Here is a 16,482-nt window from a genome sequence, read left to right on the forward strand (position 1 = left end):
CGGTTGTTCTGTTCTGGAACAATGTTGTAAATAAAGCTTAACCTTTCTAATTGTGTCCTCTTTTGTAAGGCCACACAATGTAGTTTGGCTTTGGCAATGAAAAACACAGCGTCTCCACGACATGGTGGTGCCAGCGGCAACAATACTACAGCAAGAATAAAAGTTATGCCTTCTTTCTTTTCGTATACATTTAGGCGGTGTTATGTAACTCTGACCCCACAGACTGACGTAGATTTGTGGGCCGTGTTTGAATGAAGTGTTTTAGGAAGGTGTGGCTGAGCATGCACATGCACAAACAGCTACAAAACACACTGAAGAAAAAGGAAAACAAGAAATTTCATCATATGACAAATAAACATATTTATTTCTACAATGCCCGTCCAACCAGCAGGCCCCCCCAAATCACTGATGAGACCTGCTTAAGGACCTGTTTGAGACATTCAGGAAGTTCACTGGTGGTTTGTTGTGTCACAATGTCACAAACACCTGATCTAGGGCCAGATTCACCCTGTGTGTGTGTGTGTGTGTGTGTGTGTGTGTGTGTGTGTGTGTGTGTGTGTGTGTGTGGTATTCCCTACGTTATGGGGACCAAATGTCCCCACCAGTATAGTAATACCAGTAAATTCTGACCTTGTGGGGGCATACTATTTTTTTTGTCACCATAAGGAAATAAACTAATAAATCATACAGAATGACGTTTTTGAAAATCTAAAATATCAGAAGGTTTTCTGTATTGGGTAGGTTTAGGGGTAGGTGGAGAGAATATACAGTTTGTACAGTATAAAACCATTATGTCTATGGAATGTCTCTATAAGACATGGACACCCAACGTTAAGACACACAGATCATTTACTGTATTGGCAGCAAGCTCTCTCCTCACACAAAACCTCATGCCCATTTCATAACTTCATCACACCTTTTGAAAACACACTGAAAAGATACTGTAACAAACATTATGGATTTTATGCCAATTAAGTAATTTAGGTAATGTATTGTTGCATCTGTAGCTTGTGTAACTGTAATTATTTCAGCATCAAAGGTGATTTGAAACATGTATCTTGCATTGTTTGCTATTGAATTAACTGAATGTTAAAAGAACTAGAGTGAAAGAAGATCATACTGTTGTGTTTCTGTGATTAAACCAAATGTTCTCATTACATATCACAATGATCTTGTGTTTTGAGACAGTGATTATGTAAAATGAAAATATGTACAACTAGAATGAAAGCCTGAGATCAGGTTTGAAAGAATGACTAGCTGTGTTACAAGTGTGATCAGTTTGGAGTTTTGTACTAAGAGTTTTAAAAATGTACACCTTACTTGTGAAAATAGTACAAAAGTGAATTAAAAAAACTGTTAAAGGACTTCACACTAATCAATCTCTTTTAAAGCTTTAAAGATTTCCAGATATCCTTACGTTGCGTTTGAAACATGGCAGTAGTAAATATGATGTGATAGAAAGACCTAAACTATCTTCTTTTATATAAGTTCTTCCAATATGAATAAATGAGCTCTTCATGGACATTAAACTGCTCCACTCTGGGTCGCTCATGGTACTACATGTACATGTCAGGAATGACCCAGATGCTGTTCAGGTGATTTATCTGTGGTTTCTGTCAAACAGTGGTCTTAAGGCACTGAATAACATAGAGTTCATGTTCCTATTACCAATGTTCATAGTCATATAGGTTCCATCACTTGTGTAGGCATACTGTGTTCTCCACTCTGCTGGCATTGGTGTACTTCCTCCACGGCCCAAACAAGCAACCAGGTGCACAGTAGCTGTTTTACCATGGTTCATGAGTATAACTGACGCCGCAAATATGAATATGTACAGGGGGATCTCTCCAAATGCGTTTACCTGATCTTGTGGAACAGCATATGGCATAATAACACGGTCTTCTATTTCCATGGTTCTATTTCTCCAAAGTTCCAAAAGAGGGGCCCATGCATTATCTGCAGGGGTCACAGGGGCTAGAAAGATCCCTGGGATGTTCTGGAGAGATCCTCGCATGCTATTCCAGCGTTGTGGCAAAGGGTTCGGCTCATAGTTAACCATATTGGCATTCGTATTGTAAAACTCTCTGTCTGTCACTTGAATGAACCCCTGAGCAATTCCAAATGCAGTGTTAGGATCAATGCTGCAGTTCCACGGAGAGTAAAGAATGGTGTCACGGATGTTAGGTGTGGGCACCAGGCCACCTGCTGGCATAAATTGGTCGACAATTCTGCCATGACCCACAAACACAATGTCTATGTCATTTCCGCCAGGCTCTATCAAATTCACAGAACTGGAATTTAAAAAGTTCAGAACAAATTTTAGAAGATTTACAAATTGAATCTGATCTACTCCCTGAAGCCAGGAGACAACTGTGCTGTCTGTACATGTTCCCATGATATAGTCCATTATGTTCTTTTCATCTTGATTCAGGGTGAGAGAATATCCCCGCAAGTTCTTGATGAGGTTCTTCATTCGGAACAATTTTTGGATGATTTCGCTGTAATGAGAAAAGTTTTTATTGCTTATGTTTTCAATATTGCAGTACTGTACAATCTCAGACAAATATAAGATGTATTGTCTTTGGCTAAGTCAGATAAATCATTTGAAATAAAAAAATTAGTAAGAAATAAAATATCTTACTGCATTGCATCCAGCTGTTCCTTTAGTTTTTGTTGGCCTTCCGGTATTTCCCTGGCTGAATCCCGTAAGAACTTGCTGGCCTCCGCGACCTTTTTTCTCTTTACTAATTCTTCACACTGGTCAATCAAGTCATACAGAGACATGCTTAAATTAATCGTACTGGGTACCTAGAAAGAAAGTCACAATCACAAAATCACTGTCTAACATATAAGGAAAATGCAGTGAATATTTCATATTGTCCTGAAGAGTCTCTTCAAGAGAATTTCAAAGTTGTAATTTTCTTAAAATGGAATGTTTAAGAAAAGAAAGTCGATACCTTTGATCCTGCTTTAACTGCAGCTTTAATACCAATTTGTCCAGTGTTCTTCATCATTTCTTTAGCAGATACCTTTAGGCTACTCGTGATCTCAGGGGATCTTGCGAGGCCCAGAGCTTGGCAAATTAAGCACGAGGCCTTGGCTGGATCCAGTCCACCTGGTGTCATGTGACGAAAGAACGTGGCCCTGTTGAAACCTCTGAGAAAGTCCAGGGGTACCAGAGTTTTATTCCTTCTGGCCAGAGCCCACATCAGCTGAGTGACCACCTCACACTCCAACTCATCAGCATGAGCCCCGAGCTTTGCTCCTCCACATCGGTCCTTCAGATCTTGCAGTTGCTTCTGAATGCTCTTCCCAACCTTCTCATCTTCTTTAATTAATTCAGTAGCTTTATTAAAGGTACTCCTGGAGATACCTGCCTCTACCAATTTGGAAGTGACGCTGACTGCAGTGCCTGCTGCTGGGTCAGCCACTGCAGGGCTGGCCACAGATTTGGCAGCTCCAGCTTTGCTACTCCGAGTAACATTTTCCAGCTCTTGTGCCAGTTCCAACAGCTTTTTTCCACATTCCCTTCGGTTCTCCAGCCAGCGCAAGAGAGAATCACATAAAAGATCTGCTGCCGCCATGATTAGAGCAGGAACTATGAAAAGAGAAAATAACATATATTTCTTCAAATGGTACAATAAATCATCTAAAGATTACAGTAATGCATGCCTGATGTCATTTAATTCTACAGATTGTAGATATTGCTCTGAGCCACACAGACCGAAAGTAATTCATGATTCGCAAAATGCTGAACTGAACATAAACAATTAGCAAAGTCTGTTTAGGAAATTAGGAATCTAATTAGGAAATTTAAACTAGTTAGAAATATAGATTAAAACCTTGAAGCAAGATAGAGAAATGAAGTAGACACTACTGACTACGATTGCTTCTGTAGCTCCGTATAGCTTTGTTTGGAATCTATTTGAATTTTTTTTATTGCTTGATGTTTATATTATCATCACCATATATATTGCCACATCACATCAATCTGATGTCGCTAGCTTTTAGTTTTCCTCAATCGATTTGACACATTTCTTCAAAGTAACGTAACTGCTCTCAAAACAGTCAACACAGTGATCTAAACACTCTTGCATTTGCCAAACTGTTAAACTTCACTGCAAAAAAAAAAAACACATTTCTAGTTAAAAGTCTTTCAAATATAATTCATTCGAAGTGATAGTGCTTTATGTAACATAATGTAATGTAAGCAACAAATCCAGCTTGACATTTGTGCTGGCTACTGTATACAGGTCACCAGGGCACCATACAGACTTTATCAAAGAATTTGCTGATTTTCTATCAGAGTTAGTACTAGCTGCAGATAAAGTTCTTATTGTTGGTGATTTTAATATCCATGTAATGAAAAAGACACATTGGGATTGGCATTTACAGACATTCTAAACTCTCCTAGAGCTGCTGTAAGGCCAAAACAATCTCTGTCCATTAATTTTCCTATTGTCACTGTGAAGCTGCTTTGAAACAATCTGTGTAGTGAAAAGCGCTACATAAATAAAGATGACTTGACTTGACTAGCCTGCTGATTCCAGGCTGGTTTATGCTATTGTGCTGGTCTAACTGGTGAACCAGCATATTCATGCTGTTCTCAAACAAAATGGAGCTGGTGAAGCTGGTTCACTAGCATGGTCTTGCGGTGTTGAGTGCAAGTAGTCCAGCTGTCTGTATGTAAGCAGTGTTTTGGGACAAGCATTTTTTTTCTTCCATATTTATCGAGCGCAGCGTTAGTTCAGTCAGGCCACGTAGGCATAGTGCCGCGACCAGCTGACGCGGTCAGCTGTCAAATCGCTCCAATCATTATCATTCTCTATTAGACATGAGACATATATACGTGGCATTGCTGCTTGGTAAGTATGCTCAAACTGCTCGCAACCCTCCCTCCCTCCCCATTATAAGCATGAGCATATTACTGTGCACCTTCTGGTTGTTGTCTTCCTTTGTTTCAGATCACTAAGGCTTTCAAGTCCCGGCTGGCATGGACCTCACTGCTGAGAGACACTCATCCTCATAACCAAGCTACAGTATAGACGACCCACTGCCATATCTACATGATACCATCTTTGCTCTTAAAGACATTACTAGTGTCTTAATTGTCTATGTATTTCCAAGCTGATGGTTCCGGGGGGTTACTGTTAAAGCTCTTGTATGTTCAATTAATTTTGGAGCAAGAACCCCCATAAGGAACCATACCGCCAAAGATAATTGTGTTCAGTAAACTCAAGTAACTTGCCAAAGTGGTCCTGTCTGAACTATATTTAACCCTCTGGAGTCTGAGGCTGATTTTGGGCTTGGAGAAGTTTTGACATGCCCTGACATTTGTGCTTTTTTCAGTTGTTCATAAACATATAAATGACAAAAGTGTCATTACACTGTATTCAGCACAAACTAGGCTACAATAATATGTGAGGAACATGTATGTACATGTTTGTGTTTTTGAAGGAATAATGTTTATGCGTGGTTAAACAAAAAACTTAAGTCACTGAAATAAGGCCAAAAAAAGTATATTAAATCTGTGTTCACAAGACTTTTGGGTATTGGAGGTTGTAGACTAGAGTTTTTGCTTCAGAATTATGTAAAAATTATGCTGCCTACTCCTTCATATAAAACAATATATTGATTTAGTTTTTGTAAGACACTTTTTGTCAAGAAACACAGTATGCGTGGAGGCGTGAATCTGCATGAATAATGGGCCATTTACAGCTGAGAAGACAAAAGAATCAAATAATAATGACCTGAAATGACTTGCATATTAATGAGGCCTTTCAGTCAGGTAGGCTGTGAAAAAACCCTCTGTAATAATGTCTCAGCTCATCATAAACAGCAATACTGTGAAATATTATTACAATTTAAAATAATGGTATTCTATTATATTCTTTAAAATATAATGTATTTCTGTGATGCAAAGTGTCTGAACAATTATGTTACCTCTATGGCATTTCATATAGGCTTTTAGCTTAAAAGCATGCACATTTGGAGAAATACTGATGGATTCTTATATATTTAAGTCAATTTCCTATACTGAGAAGTAATATTTATTGTCATCAATATGAGTGCTGGATACTGTGTTTTTAATTCATACTTGCAGCCGGAGGGCGCTCTCTGTGCACATTTAATCCACATATTATTCTAAAGAAGAAGAGGACATTTCAGGAATGGTGTTTTTAATTCGTACTTGCAGTCGGAGGGCTCTCTCTGTACACCTTTAGGCCACAAATACATATAAAGAAGAAAAGGAACTAGGAACTAATGGCATGTCTTCTAGAGATCGCTAACCATTGCTTTAGCATCCAAATAAACAGGGAATCTGCTGTGTGTGTGTGTGTATATATATATATATATATATATATATGCCTCCTCTCTGAGCTCCAAGCTGATTAGACCATTTGAACATGCTCCTCCCGAACTTTATTTATAAAACATCATTTGTTGCTTGAAATCGTCTTGGGTTACTTGCGTAACCCATGTTCTCTGAACAGGGAACGAGACGCTGCATATCGATGATGCAATTGGAACGCCTCTAGGGCGGTGCTGATTGTCTGAAACCCTTATTGAATCATGACAATTTATTGGCTGATGGCATGTGCCCCGCCTCAGCAGTGCTACATCTGCTTCACAGATTCTCTGGTTTCAGAGAGCATGGGTTTGAGATGTTCTCTTTCATAGGTTCACTCAACGCTGCATAGCGATGATGGAATGGGAGCGATCTACCACACGCCAAGCTAAGCACTGCCAGATCTGGCCTAAAATAACTTTGTTTTCTTTTTAACCAGACCAATCTCAACCAGGTCCAAGGTGACCGGTTCATATGGAAAGAACCCAGGAACCAGAGGCCGCATCCAAATCCAGGTTGTAAAACTCAATGCATGAAAAGGGTCAAATCTGGTAATATCTGGCCATGGTAAACTGCCGTGTGATTTAAGGTTTGCTGTATGTATGCGGAAAATACATGAGCCAAGTTAAACAGAACAGTACATTTCCAGAAATACCCAGTTATTTGGCATACATGGACATATACAGGAATCCATGAAATTTCATGGACATGCACAGCTAAAACACTGCTGGCTGCGAGGACTGATGACTGTCAGAACCTTTCATATGGTTTCAATTTGACAAACAGATTAATACACTAGTCAAAACCAGCTAAAGTAAAACCTTTTCTTTCTTTTAAGGACTTTGAAAGGGTCATCCATGCTTTTATTTCAACAAGGCTTGATTATTGTAATTCCGTTTATATGGGTATTAATCAAGCATCTCTTAACCATCTCCAAATGGTACAGAACACCGCTGCTAGGCTCCTTACTGGTGTGCGCAAACGGGAGCATATTACCCCGGTGCTGATATCTTTGCATTGGCTCCCAATTCGTTACAGAATTGATTTTAAAGTTTTGTTGCTGGTTTTTAAAGCTCTGAACAGTCTAGCTCCGGTATATATTACTGATTTACTATCTGTTCATAATCCTGAAGGTCTCTTAGGTCTTCTAACCAGAGACAGTTAAACGTTCCTCAGGCTAGACTGAAATCAAGAGGAGACCGAGCCTTTGCTGTTGCTGCACCAAAACTCTATAGTTTAGTAATAGGAATAGTTTACCTGAACAACCAACAAATGACACTGACAGGACGCACATGTCTCAAGCGTCTAACTCCACACATAAATGAAGAGACTAGAAAATGGTCTGCTGAGAGGGTGTTCTAAATCCTCACTTATGACTGCTTCCGAGGTGAATGCTGGCGCTACTAGCTGCCGCTACTCTAGGAAAATTTTAACTTTAGTAGTTGTTTTATTGCTGTTTTAAGCTGTTTATCTGTGGTCTGCCTGAGTATCTATGCTGAGTTTGAACCGTTACATCAGTCGCTACCATCAGCTGATCTGCCTGATGCTTCTTGTGTCTGCCGGGTTTGTCTGCCGGTTAATGACTTCTGATTTTTCACTGAGGCGCCTCTGGCGTGGGAAACAACTATGCAAATCATCGGACTGCTTGTATGGATTAATTATGTCTGGGTTATCCTCCCTGCAATATATCCACCCTGCGGTGTCGATCCTTCAGTATTCTGCAGTGGAAATTCTTCAGCTCTGCTACTGTCTCTTTGAACTCCTGTCAGCTTTATATCTTCATCCAGATATTGCATATCAACCACGTCGCAAATACACCCACCGTGGGTCTCGCAATTCACTAATTTGCCCACTCATCCTCGATCTCATTTGCTGTTCTGGCATAATTCCTTATAATTGTACTGTTTCTGACTTGTCCACATCAGATCATCTGTTGGTGTCTTTTTGCACCTGTGTCGCTCTATTACATTTCAGAACATTAAGAACATTGATGTGTCTACTTTTGCTGATGAACTTCTGCCATCTTTTCCAGCAAAGCTGATCTTTCTGATGCTGATGCACTGGTTTCATATTATAATAATGGACTAATTGAGATTTTGGATTTTTATGCACCTGTGAAAACCCAAACTGTTTCTTTTAGTCATTCTGCTCCATGGTTTACCCCAGTACTTCGTCAACTTAAAACTAAAGGCCGTAGGTTAGAGCGTCTGCATGACAAATCTAGTCTTACTGTACACAAACAAATGCTTTCTGACCATGACCAACTTTACAAGGACGCACTGTCTAAAGCCACATCTGACTATTATTCTAAATTAATTGGAGCTAGTCAAGGGAACTCAAGATCTCTCTTTTCTGTGGTAAAAAATATCTTATGACCACCGGACTCTCTGCCATTAGATATGTATTCTATCGCACTATGTGACAGTTTTATGACTTTCTTTGAGTCTAAGATTAAAAATATTCACCAACAATTACTTGCTAGTAACACAGGTTATGATTTCCATTGTCCAGTTTTTCATGTGCCCCCACACTCTGTTTTCTCTACTTTTTCTTTACCAACTGATGTGGAGATACTGTGTCTTATCTGGGAATCTAAGTCTACTACCTATGGGCTTGACCCTTTAACAACTCACTTAGTTAAAGCCTGTTCACCATCTTTATCTACATTAATTATTAAAATTATTCACTCTTCACTTGTTTCTGGCTCTGTACCCTCCTCTTTCAAATCTGCTATTTTTACTCCAATCCTTAAGAACCCAGGGTCTGATCCATCTAAACTAGATAATTACTGTCCGATTTCTAATTTGCCATTCATCTCTAAAATCCTGGAAAAGTGTGTTGCAACACAGGTCCATGATCATCTCTCCTATCAAAAACTGTTTGAGCTTTTTCAATCTGGCTTCCATCCTCACCACAATACAGAGACTGCTCTTGTTAAAATCACTAACGATTTGTTGCTGGCAGCTGACTCTCGACCTGAGAGCGGCCTTTGATACCATCTCGCATAAGATACTCCTTGACAGGTTGGTTTCTATTGGGATCACTGGCTCACCCCTGTCCTGGTTCATATCATATCTCTCTGGTCGCACTCAGTTTGTCCAACTAAAGCATTTTTGATCGAGATCATCTACAGTCACTACCGGTGTTCCTCAGGGTTCTGTTTTGGGCCCGCTTTTATTCATTATCTATCTACTCCCACTTGGTCACATTTTTTAGGAAATATGGTATTCACTTTCACTGCTACGCCAATGACACCCTCTCTACCTGTCTTTCAAACCCCCTGATTCTTTTCCTCCACCTTCTTTGTCCAGTTGATTAGCTGAAATTAAAGACTGGCTTTCAGCTAACTTTTTAAAACTTAATAGCAATAAAACCGAGGTTCTACTTGTAGGCACAAGATCTGCTCTGATAAAATCTGACCATTTTTCTGTAGATATCAATCAACATGCCATTTATCCTTCTCCACAGGTTAAGAGTTGGGTGTTATTCTGCATAGCGCACTTTCGTTTGAAGCCCATATTAATAATATTCTGCGTACTGCATACTTTCATCTGCGTAATATTAATCGTCTCTGTCCTTCCCTCACAATGAATTTCTGAATTTCAATGCAATTCTCATCCATGCACTTCTTACTGGTCTTCCTTCCAAACTTCTCTATAGACTTCAGTTGGTTCAGAACTCTGCGGCTCGTGTTCTTACTAGAGCCCCTTCTACCATGCACATTTCAACAACTCTCCAGCAACTACACTGGCTACCAGTGAAATATCGAATTGATTTCAAAATTCTACTTCTCACATTCCAGGCACTTCACAATCTTGCTCCTCCATATCTTACTGATCTTCTACATATTTATACCCCTTCAAGCACTCTAAGATCTTCACTCACACTCTCTCTTGTGTTACCATGTATACGCTTAACTACCATGGGAGCTAGAACTTTAAGCCATGCGACCCCTCGCCTATGGAACTCTCTCCCTCTCGATATCCGTAAAAGTGACAGTCTGCATACTTTTAAATCCCGTCTTAAGACCTACCTTTTTACCCAGGCTTTTTTAAAACTTACTTCTTGTTCTACTGTTTATATGATGTATGTGTGCTTTTAAGTTGTTGTGATGCTAATGGGATTTGTTTATTGTTATTTATCTATTTACCTTTTTTTATTGCTTGTTTGCTTGTAATGTGACCTTGGGTGTTATGAAACATGCCGTTAAATAAAATGCATTATTGTTATTATTATTATTATTATGCTCTTCTGAACATTCAGCCTGAGACCAAGAGACTCGAGGTGGTGATATATATATATATATATATATATATATATATATATATATATATATATATATATATATATCACCATAAATATAATTATTTATTTTTTAACTAAACAGCTGACCACGGGCCTCATTTATAAACCGTGCATACGCACAGATTTGATCTTAGAGTGTGTGTATGCTTAAATCCACGGCAACACACATATTTATAAAAACAGTCTTTGGTGTGGAAAAGTGCTTAGAGCCACGTCAGGGTCTGAACAGACGTATGCACTTTTCCTTGTCAGATTACTGCAGGTTTGGAAATCTAAGGTATTCTTGCAGCTTGCCATTCTAAATTAAAGGATTTGGACAATGACTGGTGATCTTTTATATGTAAATGACATTAATTAGGTGTCGTTTACAACACGGACAACTGAAACCGTTCATCTGTGCGCAAGTTCAAGATCATTTGTGAATTATAAATTTCACATCTGAAAGAGCGTACACTCATTTCCTGTGAGTATGTTCATTTTATGAATCACACGCACACACATCTGAGAAATTATCATAAGATTAAATTTAGGATGGTTTCTGAGCAACATTTTATAAATTAGGCCCCAGATATATTAGGGAAGACTTTTACTGAGATCCCGAAACAAACAATCACAAACTGAGGTTTCATTTGCTTTTACTTTCCTTTTTAAAACTGTTATACATTGAATGTTATTAAAGAAGAATAAATCTGAAATATGAAAAATATGAATATGAAAAATGTACTTACATGTCAACTGTTTCAGTGAAGTAATCTGTCTTCAAATGCCAGCAGCCTGAGAAAATGAACCTTCACTTGATTTGACTCTGTTAATATACAGCAGCCACTCCTTGCAACAAGTTTGTACTTGTCAAAAAAAAAGTCATAAGTCATAACTTTGTAGGGACTTTTTTTAGAGCAAGATCTAATACCGAAACCATTCCATCCAATCATAGTACTGAAAGATCTCTATCATATTGGCATATTAAGAAATATAATAACAAGTGAGTTCCTGTTTGCATGCCATTATGTTTGCCTATGGCCTAGTTCTTGTTTTGTCGGGGTGTGTCCATGATGTGCACATAACGAAAAGAAGTTGCACAACGGCATTCTTACACAACAATAGTCAAAAGTGAAGCCTAAGAAATAAGAAAATATTAACAAATATATATATTACACAAATAAATTTCAGTGGTTGTTTGAGGTTTCTTTGTCAAGTCAAGTTAACAAAAATAAATGAGTTATGATTTTTTGTATCACTTGTGTTATGTCTGAAAGCATATTACTTATGCATCAATCACTTTACATTTTTTTTATTATTATTATTCACTTTGGTACTATTTTCACAAGTAAGGTGTACATTTTTAAAACTCTGAGTACAAAACTCCTAACTGATCACTCTTCTAACACAGCAAGTCATTCTTTCAAACCTGATCTCAGGCTTTCATTCTAGTTGTACATATTTTCATTCTACTTAATCACTGTCTCAAAACACAAGATCATTGTAATATGTAATGAGAACATTTGGTTTAATCACAGAAACACAACAGTATGATCTTCTTTTGTTACAGTACAGAGGGGTCGGGGACACAGATACTGTTAATGGTGTTTAATGAGACAACCAGAGCAGTAAGCAGATGATGTTGCCAGACAGGACAGATAATATCAAGACAGTTATACTTGACTTGATCTTCACACCAGATACGATGAATGCAGGAATGCGTGTAGCAGTGGAGTTTCCCAGACAAAATATATATCAAGACAGAGTTACTTGACTTGATCTTCACACCAGATTCGAAGTAGATGAGGAGACTTGGAGCAGACGTTACACAGAGACACTCACGGAGGACTGGAGAACACGGAGGATCTAGGAGACACACTGGAGACAGGTAAGTAGTCCGAAAGGTAAGCATTCAGGTTAGTATGCGTTAACAAGACCAGACAATGACTGAGTGACTGTGAGTGTCTTTATTAGTGTCGCTGATTGGGCTGGTGATGAGTGTCAGGTGCGTGTGATCAGTACTCTGGTGAAGGAGTGCGCTGTGATTGGCTGGGTGCAGAGCCTGGCGTGTCTGTGACATCTTTCAGTTTAGTGCTTTTAACATTCAGTTAATTCAATAGCAAACAATGCAAGATACATGTTTCAAATCACCCTTGATGCTGAAATAATTACAGTTACACAAGCTACAGATGCAACAATACATTACCTAAATAACATAATTGGCATAAAATCTATAATGTTTGTAATAATATCTATTCAGTGCGTTTTCAAAAGGTGTGAAGTATGACACAGTCATGAGGTTTTATGTAGAACAGAGTGTGCTGGCAATACAGTAAATGTACTGAATGACTGAATTTATACTGTAGTTGATCTTTACAGATGAAGGGTAAGTTACAATAATGAGGCAGTCTCTCTATACCATGTTAATGCTTCTAATCAGTCTGATGTTTATACAGTCAGTTATACAGTCACTCTATCCTGCTCTGTTCACAAATGCCCCCCCCCCCCCCCCCATAGTAACTGTAGAACACTAGACTGCACATCTATCAAGACAACTTACTGTATATACTATATAATGTATAGCCTTTTTTGATATATGACGTGGCAGATCTGTCTGTAGTAATTATTAAAGCAGCATTTTGTCATTATTTTAAATTGCAATAATGAGTATTGTATTTTATACTGTAATTGAAAAAGTGTATATACCTGCTATACAGTACACCCTCCTCTCTGGCTGTTTTACAGCAATGCTTGCAACAGATATATAAATAATTGCTTAAGAAGTCAGAATTAAGGTATTTTCTTGAAGCACCTGTTTAAACAGGTGGCAGCGGGACTTCAGTCGGATGGTTCGGCTGATCGGTAATCTTCAAGTCCTGACAGAACAACACCGGTTCTGATCTGAAACCCAGCTGGTACTGCCACAAATTGAAACACTGCTTTGGCTTCAGCTCAAATGATAGTTGCTCTTCCACTTCAGTCTCTTCATTCCAGCTTTCCTTCTCAGAGTTCACACTTGAACCTCCATAATTTGTTGAAAAGGAGAACTAACACTTTAAAATTAACCTTGCAAGTTTTCCAGATGTGATTGAGCCAGACATTTCTATCCTCCAGTTCTTTGTGATCTGGGACATCTTCTCCTTATTTTATCCAAGATTTTACTTGATTTTACCCTTTTAGTGACTTTTTTTCCCCATGTCACTGGTGTGGGACTCTCATTACTTTATCCCCCTTTCTAAACACTGGGCCATTAGTTATCGTCAACCCGCCTGGCAGGAAGTTAAGAACATCACAATGGACAGAATACACAGCAACACAACTGTCGTTACCTATGTAGTACTCGACTCCCCACTCTGAGGCTGGCTTGAGGAAGTAGTAATATTTTGGCTCACCCCAGTAATAGAGACCGTTTCTGTAATTGGCATGCAATGGAAATTCTTCAGAACCGGAGTCTTGACTCAGGTCTTTTGTTCTTCTGTAAGTGCCTTTTCCTTGGAAGATGATGTAATAGTTGCCAAAGGCTGCCAGATAGTGATCTCCACCCCAGCAGTTTGGATGAAGGGTGTCGACTACAGCTGCAGTGTCTGCTGACAAGTCAATGACTGTGCCAGGGACGTGCACAGACATTTGGGGGCAGGGGCTCAAGTGGAAAAAGGTCACTTCTAATAATTATTTATTTAAAACAAACAAACAAACAAAAACATTAAATACTGTATATTATCAAAACTCTGATTTCCATACCAATTTATTTTAATTTCCTCACACTCACACAATTGTTTTATACTCAACAGATTTCTACAAAATAATCAGTTCACACAGAGACCATGGTCTTCTTTAGTATTGACTAGGGTTATCACAAGAGCAGGCAACAGCAAAAGAAACTATGCCACAGTGTGCATGTTTTCTACTATTTTCTAGATTTTTCCTTAAATGAACCAAAACAAGCAACTTTATATTTAAACACATCAAGGAGCTTTAGCAACTCATAATGTAATAACTGCACATAATGTAATAAGTATTGAATTATTATTGTAACAAAATGTTCATAATGTAATAACTTTCTCAAAACGTAATAAAATCTTAATCTCATGATGTAATAAAACATTTTCAGCATATTAACAACATTTCATATAATGTAATTGGTTATTGTATGAGAAATGTATTACATTATAAACACACTGTGGCAACTTATATCACAGTTCATAAGGTAATACCAGCACATAATTTAAAACAATGTTTACAAAATCATAATTATCTTTTAATATAATAAATTTGAACACAAAATATAATAATAGTTTTATGTAAAATAAGCTATTGCATTCAAAGAAAATTATGCTTTTATAGGCTACATTGTGAACATATTTATTTTTTATAAAAGGCTTACTAATTTTGTGATTATGACGTGCTTCATCACTTTTAGTCGCTTTGACCCAGAAACACATTTTAAGTTTTATGCTCCAAATTAAAAAAAAAAGTTTCTGCTCTTTAATTATATATATATATAGCCTATATTGTACATTTTAGCCGCAGATGTTCCTGACTGTGTTTGTATTCTGATGTTTGTGTGATCTGCAGGTGAGCTGAAGGAGATAAAGCAGGACATCTCCAGCCTGAGATATGAACTGCTGGAGGAGAAGTCTCAGGCCACAGAAGAGCTGTCAATCCTCATTCAGAAACTCAGTGACAAACTCAACCCACGACCCGTCCATCCGCACTGACCCCTGCAGGTCAACTCGTGTTTATGTTAAATATATCCCACTTTATTATGCAGAGATCAGAAGTAAGCCATGTATTCACTCCAACATGTCCTTTATTGAGTTTGTGTCGCTGAAAGTGCCCCTTTATGCTTTTTCAGATATTTCCTTTCATGTAGGGTGTGATCGAGCTGTTTGAGAATGTAAAAGGCAAAGTTTCAGAGTAAATGAAGTTTTTGTCTCTTAAAAGAAAGAATCGATTCTGAACTGAAACGAGTCGTCAGTAATTCAGTCTCTCTTCCTGCTGAACCTGTGTAGGATTGTAATGAATTTGCATAATGCCCACCTCTGGTCTTCATTGGCTGAACAGCGTCTCTTTGCCCCGCCCTCAATCACTGTAGTTGTGTCTGAGACTGGAAGAGTTTGGTTCGTGTTGTTCATGTCGAGAAGACGCTGTTTTCTCCACTTTGATGAGATTGATACGACAAAACCGACGCCATCGTTACTGTTTGAATCACTGTGTATCAAGAGCTGAGATTCAGATATGCTAATGAGCGTCTGGTTTGAGGCCAATCATAACAGACTGGGCCATCTGACCAATCAGAGCAGAGCAGCTCTCAGAGAGGCGGGGTTTAGAGAGACTGAATCTTTGAACGAAGCGTTTCAGACACTGAGAGAAAAGAGCTGATGCTACAGTGGATATTATGAGAAAATTAAAGTGTTTTTGATCTTGGATGAATGTAAACCTGTTTTAGGAGACTCTGAAACAACATTAAAACAGCATAAAGGGGGACTTTAAGATGGAGAGACTTCTAGCACAAACCTATGCAGGGTAAATGTCTGTATGTTGTGTCATGATCTGACAAATTATTACTAATATTATTTCTTCAGTTGTTGCTGCGTCTAGATGTTAGGTTAGAAGTTAAGTTTTTTATTGTATTTGTATTTGATTATTATTCAGGACTTGTTAACAATCTTATTTCATTTATCTAACCCATAATATTTCCTTGTGTGCAGTGCAAACTTTTCCATACAGTGACTGAATGATGATTTGAATTGAAAGAAAAGAAGCATCAGAATAGTCCATATGACTGATGTGTGAGAAGCTTCATCTGTGAGTGCATTATTCCTTTAAGATGTCTTTTGTTTGTTTGA

At 38.2% G+C, this 16,482-nt stretch overlaps 1 protein-coding gene across 1 annotated transcript; it reads right to left on the reverse strand.

The window, feature by feature from the left end:
* Positions 1–335: 335 nt before the first annotated feature.
* On the reverse strand, positions 336–11,671 carry LOC125261121. Its single transcript, XM_048179715.1, has 4 exons — positions 11,383–11,671; positions 2,958–3,598; positions 2,642–2,808; positions 336–2,498 (listed from the first exon to the last, which is right to left on the reverse strand). Exons 2-4 carry the CDS (start codon positions 3,582–3,584, stop codon positions 1,601–1,603), a joined length of 1,692 nt encoding a protein of 563 aa, XP_048035672.1. The 5' UTR covers positions 3,585–3,598; positions 11,383–11,671; the 3' UTR covers positions 336–1,600.
* Between the last annotated feature and the right edge of the window lie 4,811 nt (positions 11,672–16,482).

Source organism: Megalobrama amblycephala, unplaced genomic scaffold, assembly GCF_018812025.1.
Source record: "Megalobrama amblycephala isolate DHTTF-2021 unplaced genomic scaffold, ASM1881202v1 scaffold331, whole genome shotgun sequence".
Lineage (NCBI taxonomy): Eukaryota > Metazoa > Chordata > Actinopteri > Cypriniformes > Xenocyprididae > Megalobrama > Megalobrama amblycephala.

What these genes read in the sequence shown, in the direction of transcription:
- LOC125261121 (XM_048179715.1), bottom strand. Translation starts at nt 3,584, where the DNA reads ATGGCGGCAGCAGATCTTTTATGTGATTCTCTCTTGCGCTGGCTGGAG. An exon ending in CAGTTAAAGCAGGATCAAAG is followed by an intron (nt 2,809 to 2,957) that starts GTATCGACTTTC and finishes CTTTCTTTCTAG; the next exon opens with GTACCCAGTACGATTAATTT. An exon ending in GAACAGCTGGATGCAATGCA is followed by an intron (nt 2,499 to 2,641) that starts GTAAGATATTTT and finishes TTCTCATTACAG; the next exon opens with CGAAATCATCCAAAAATTGT.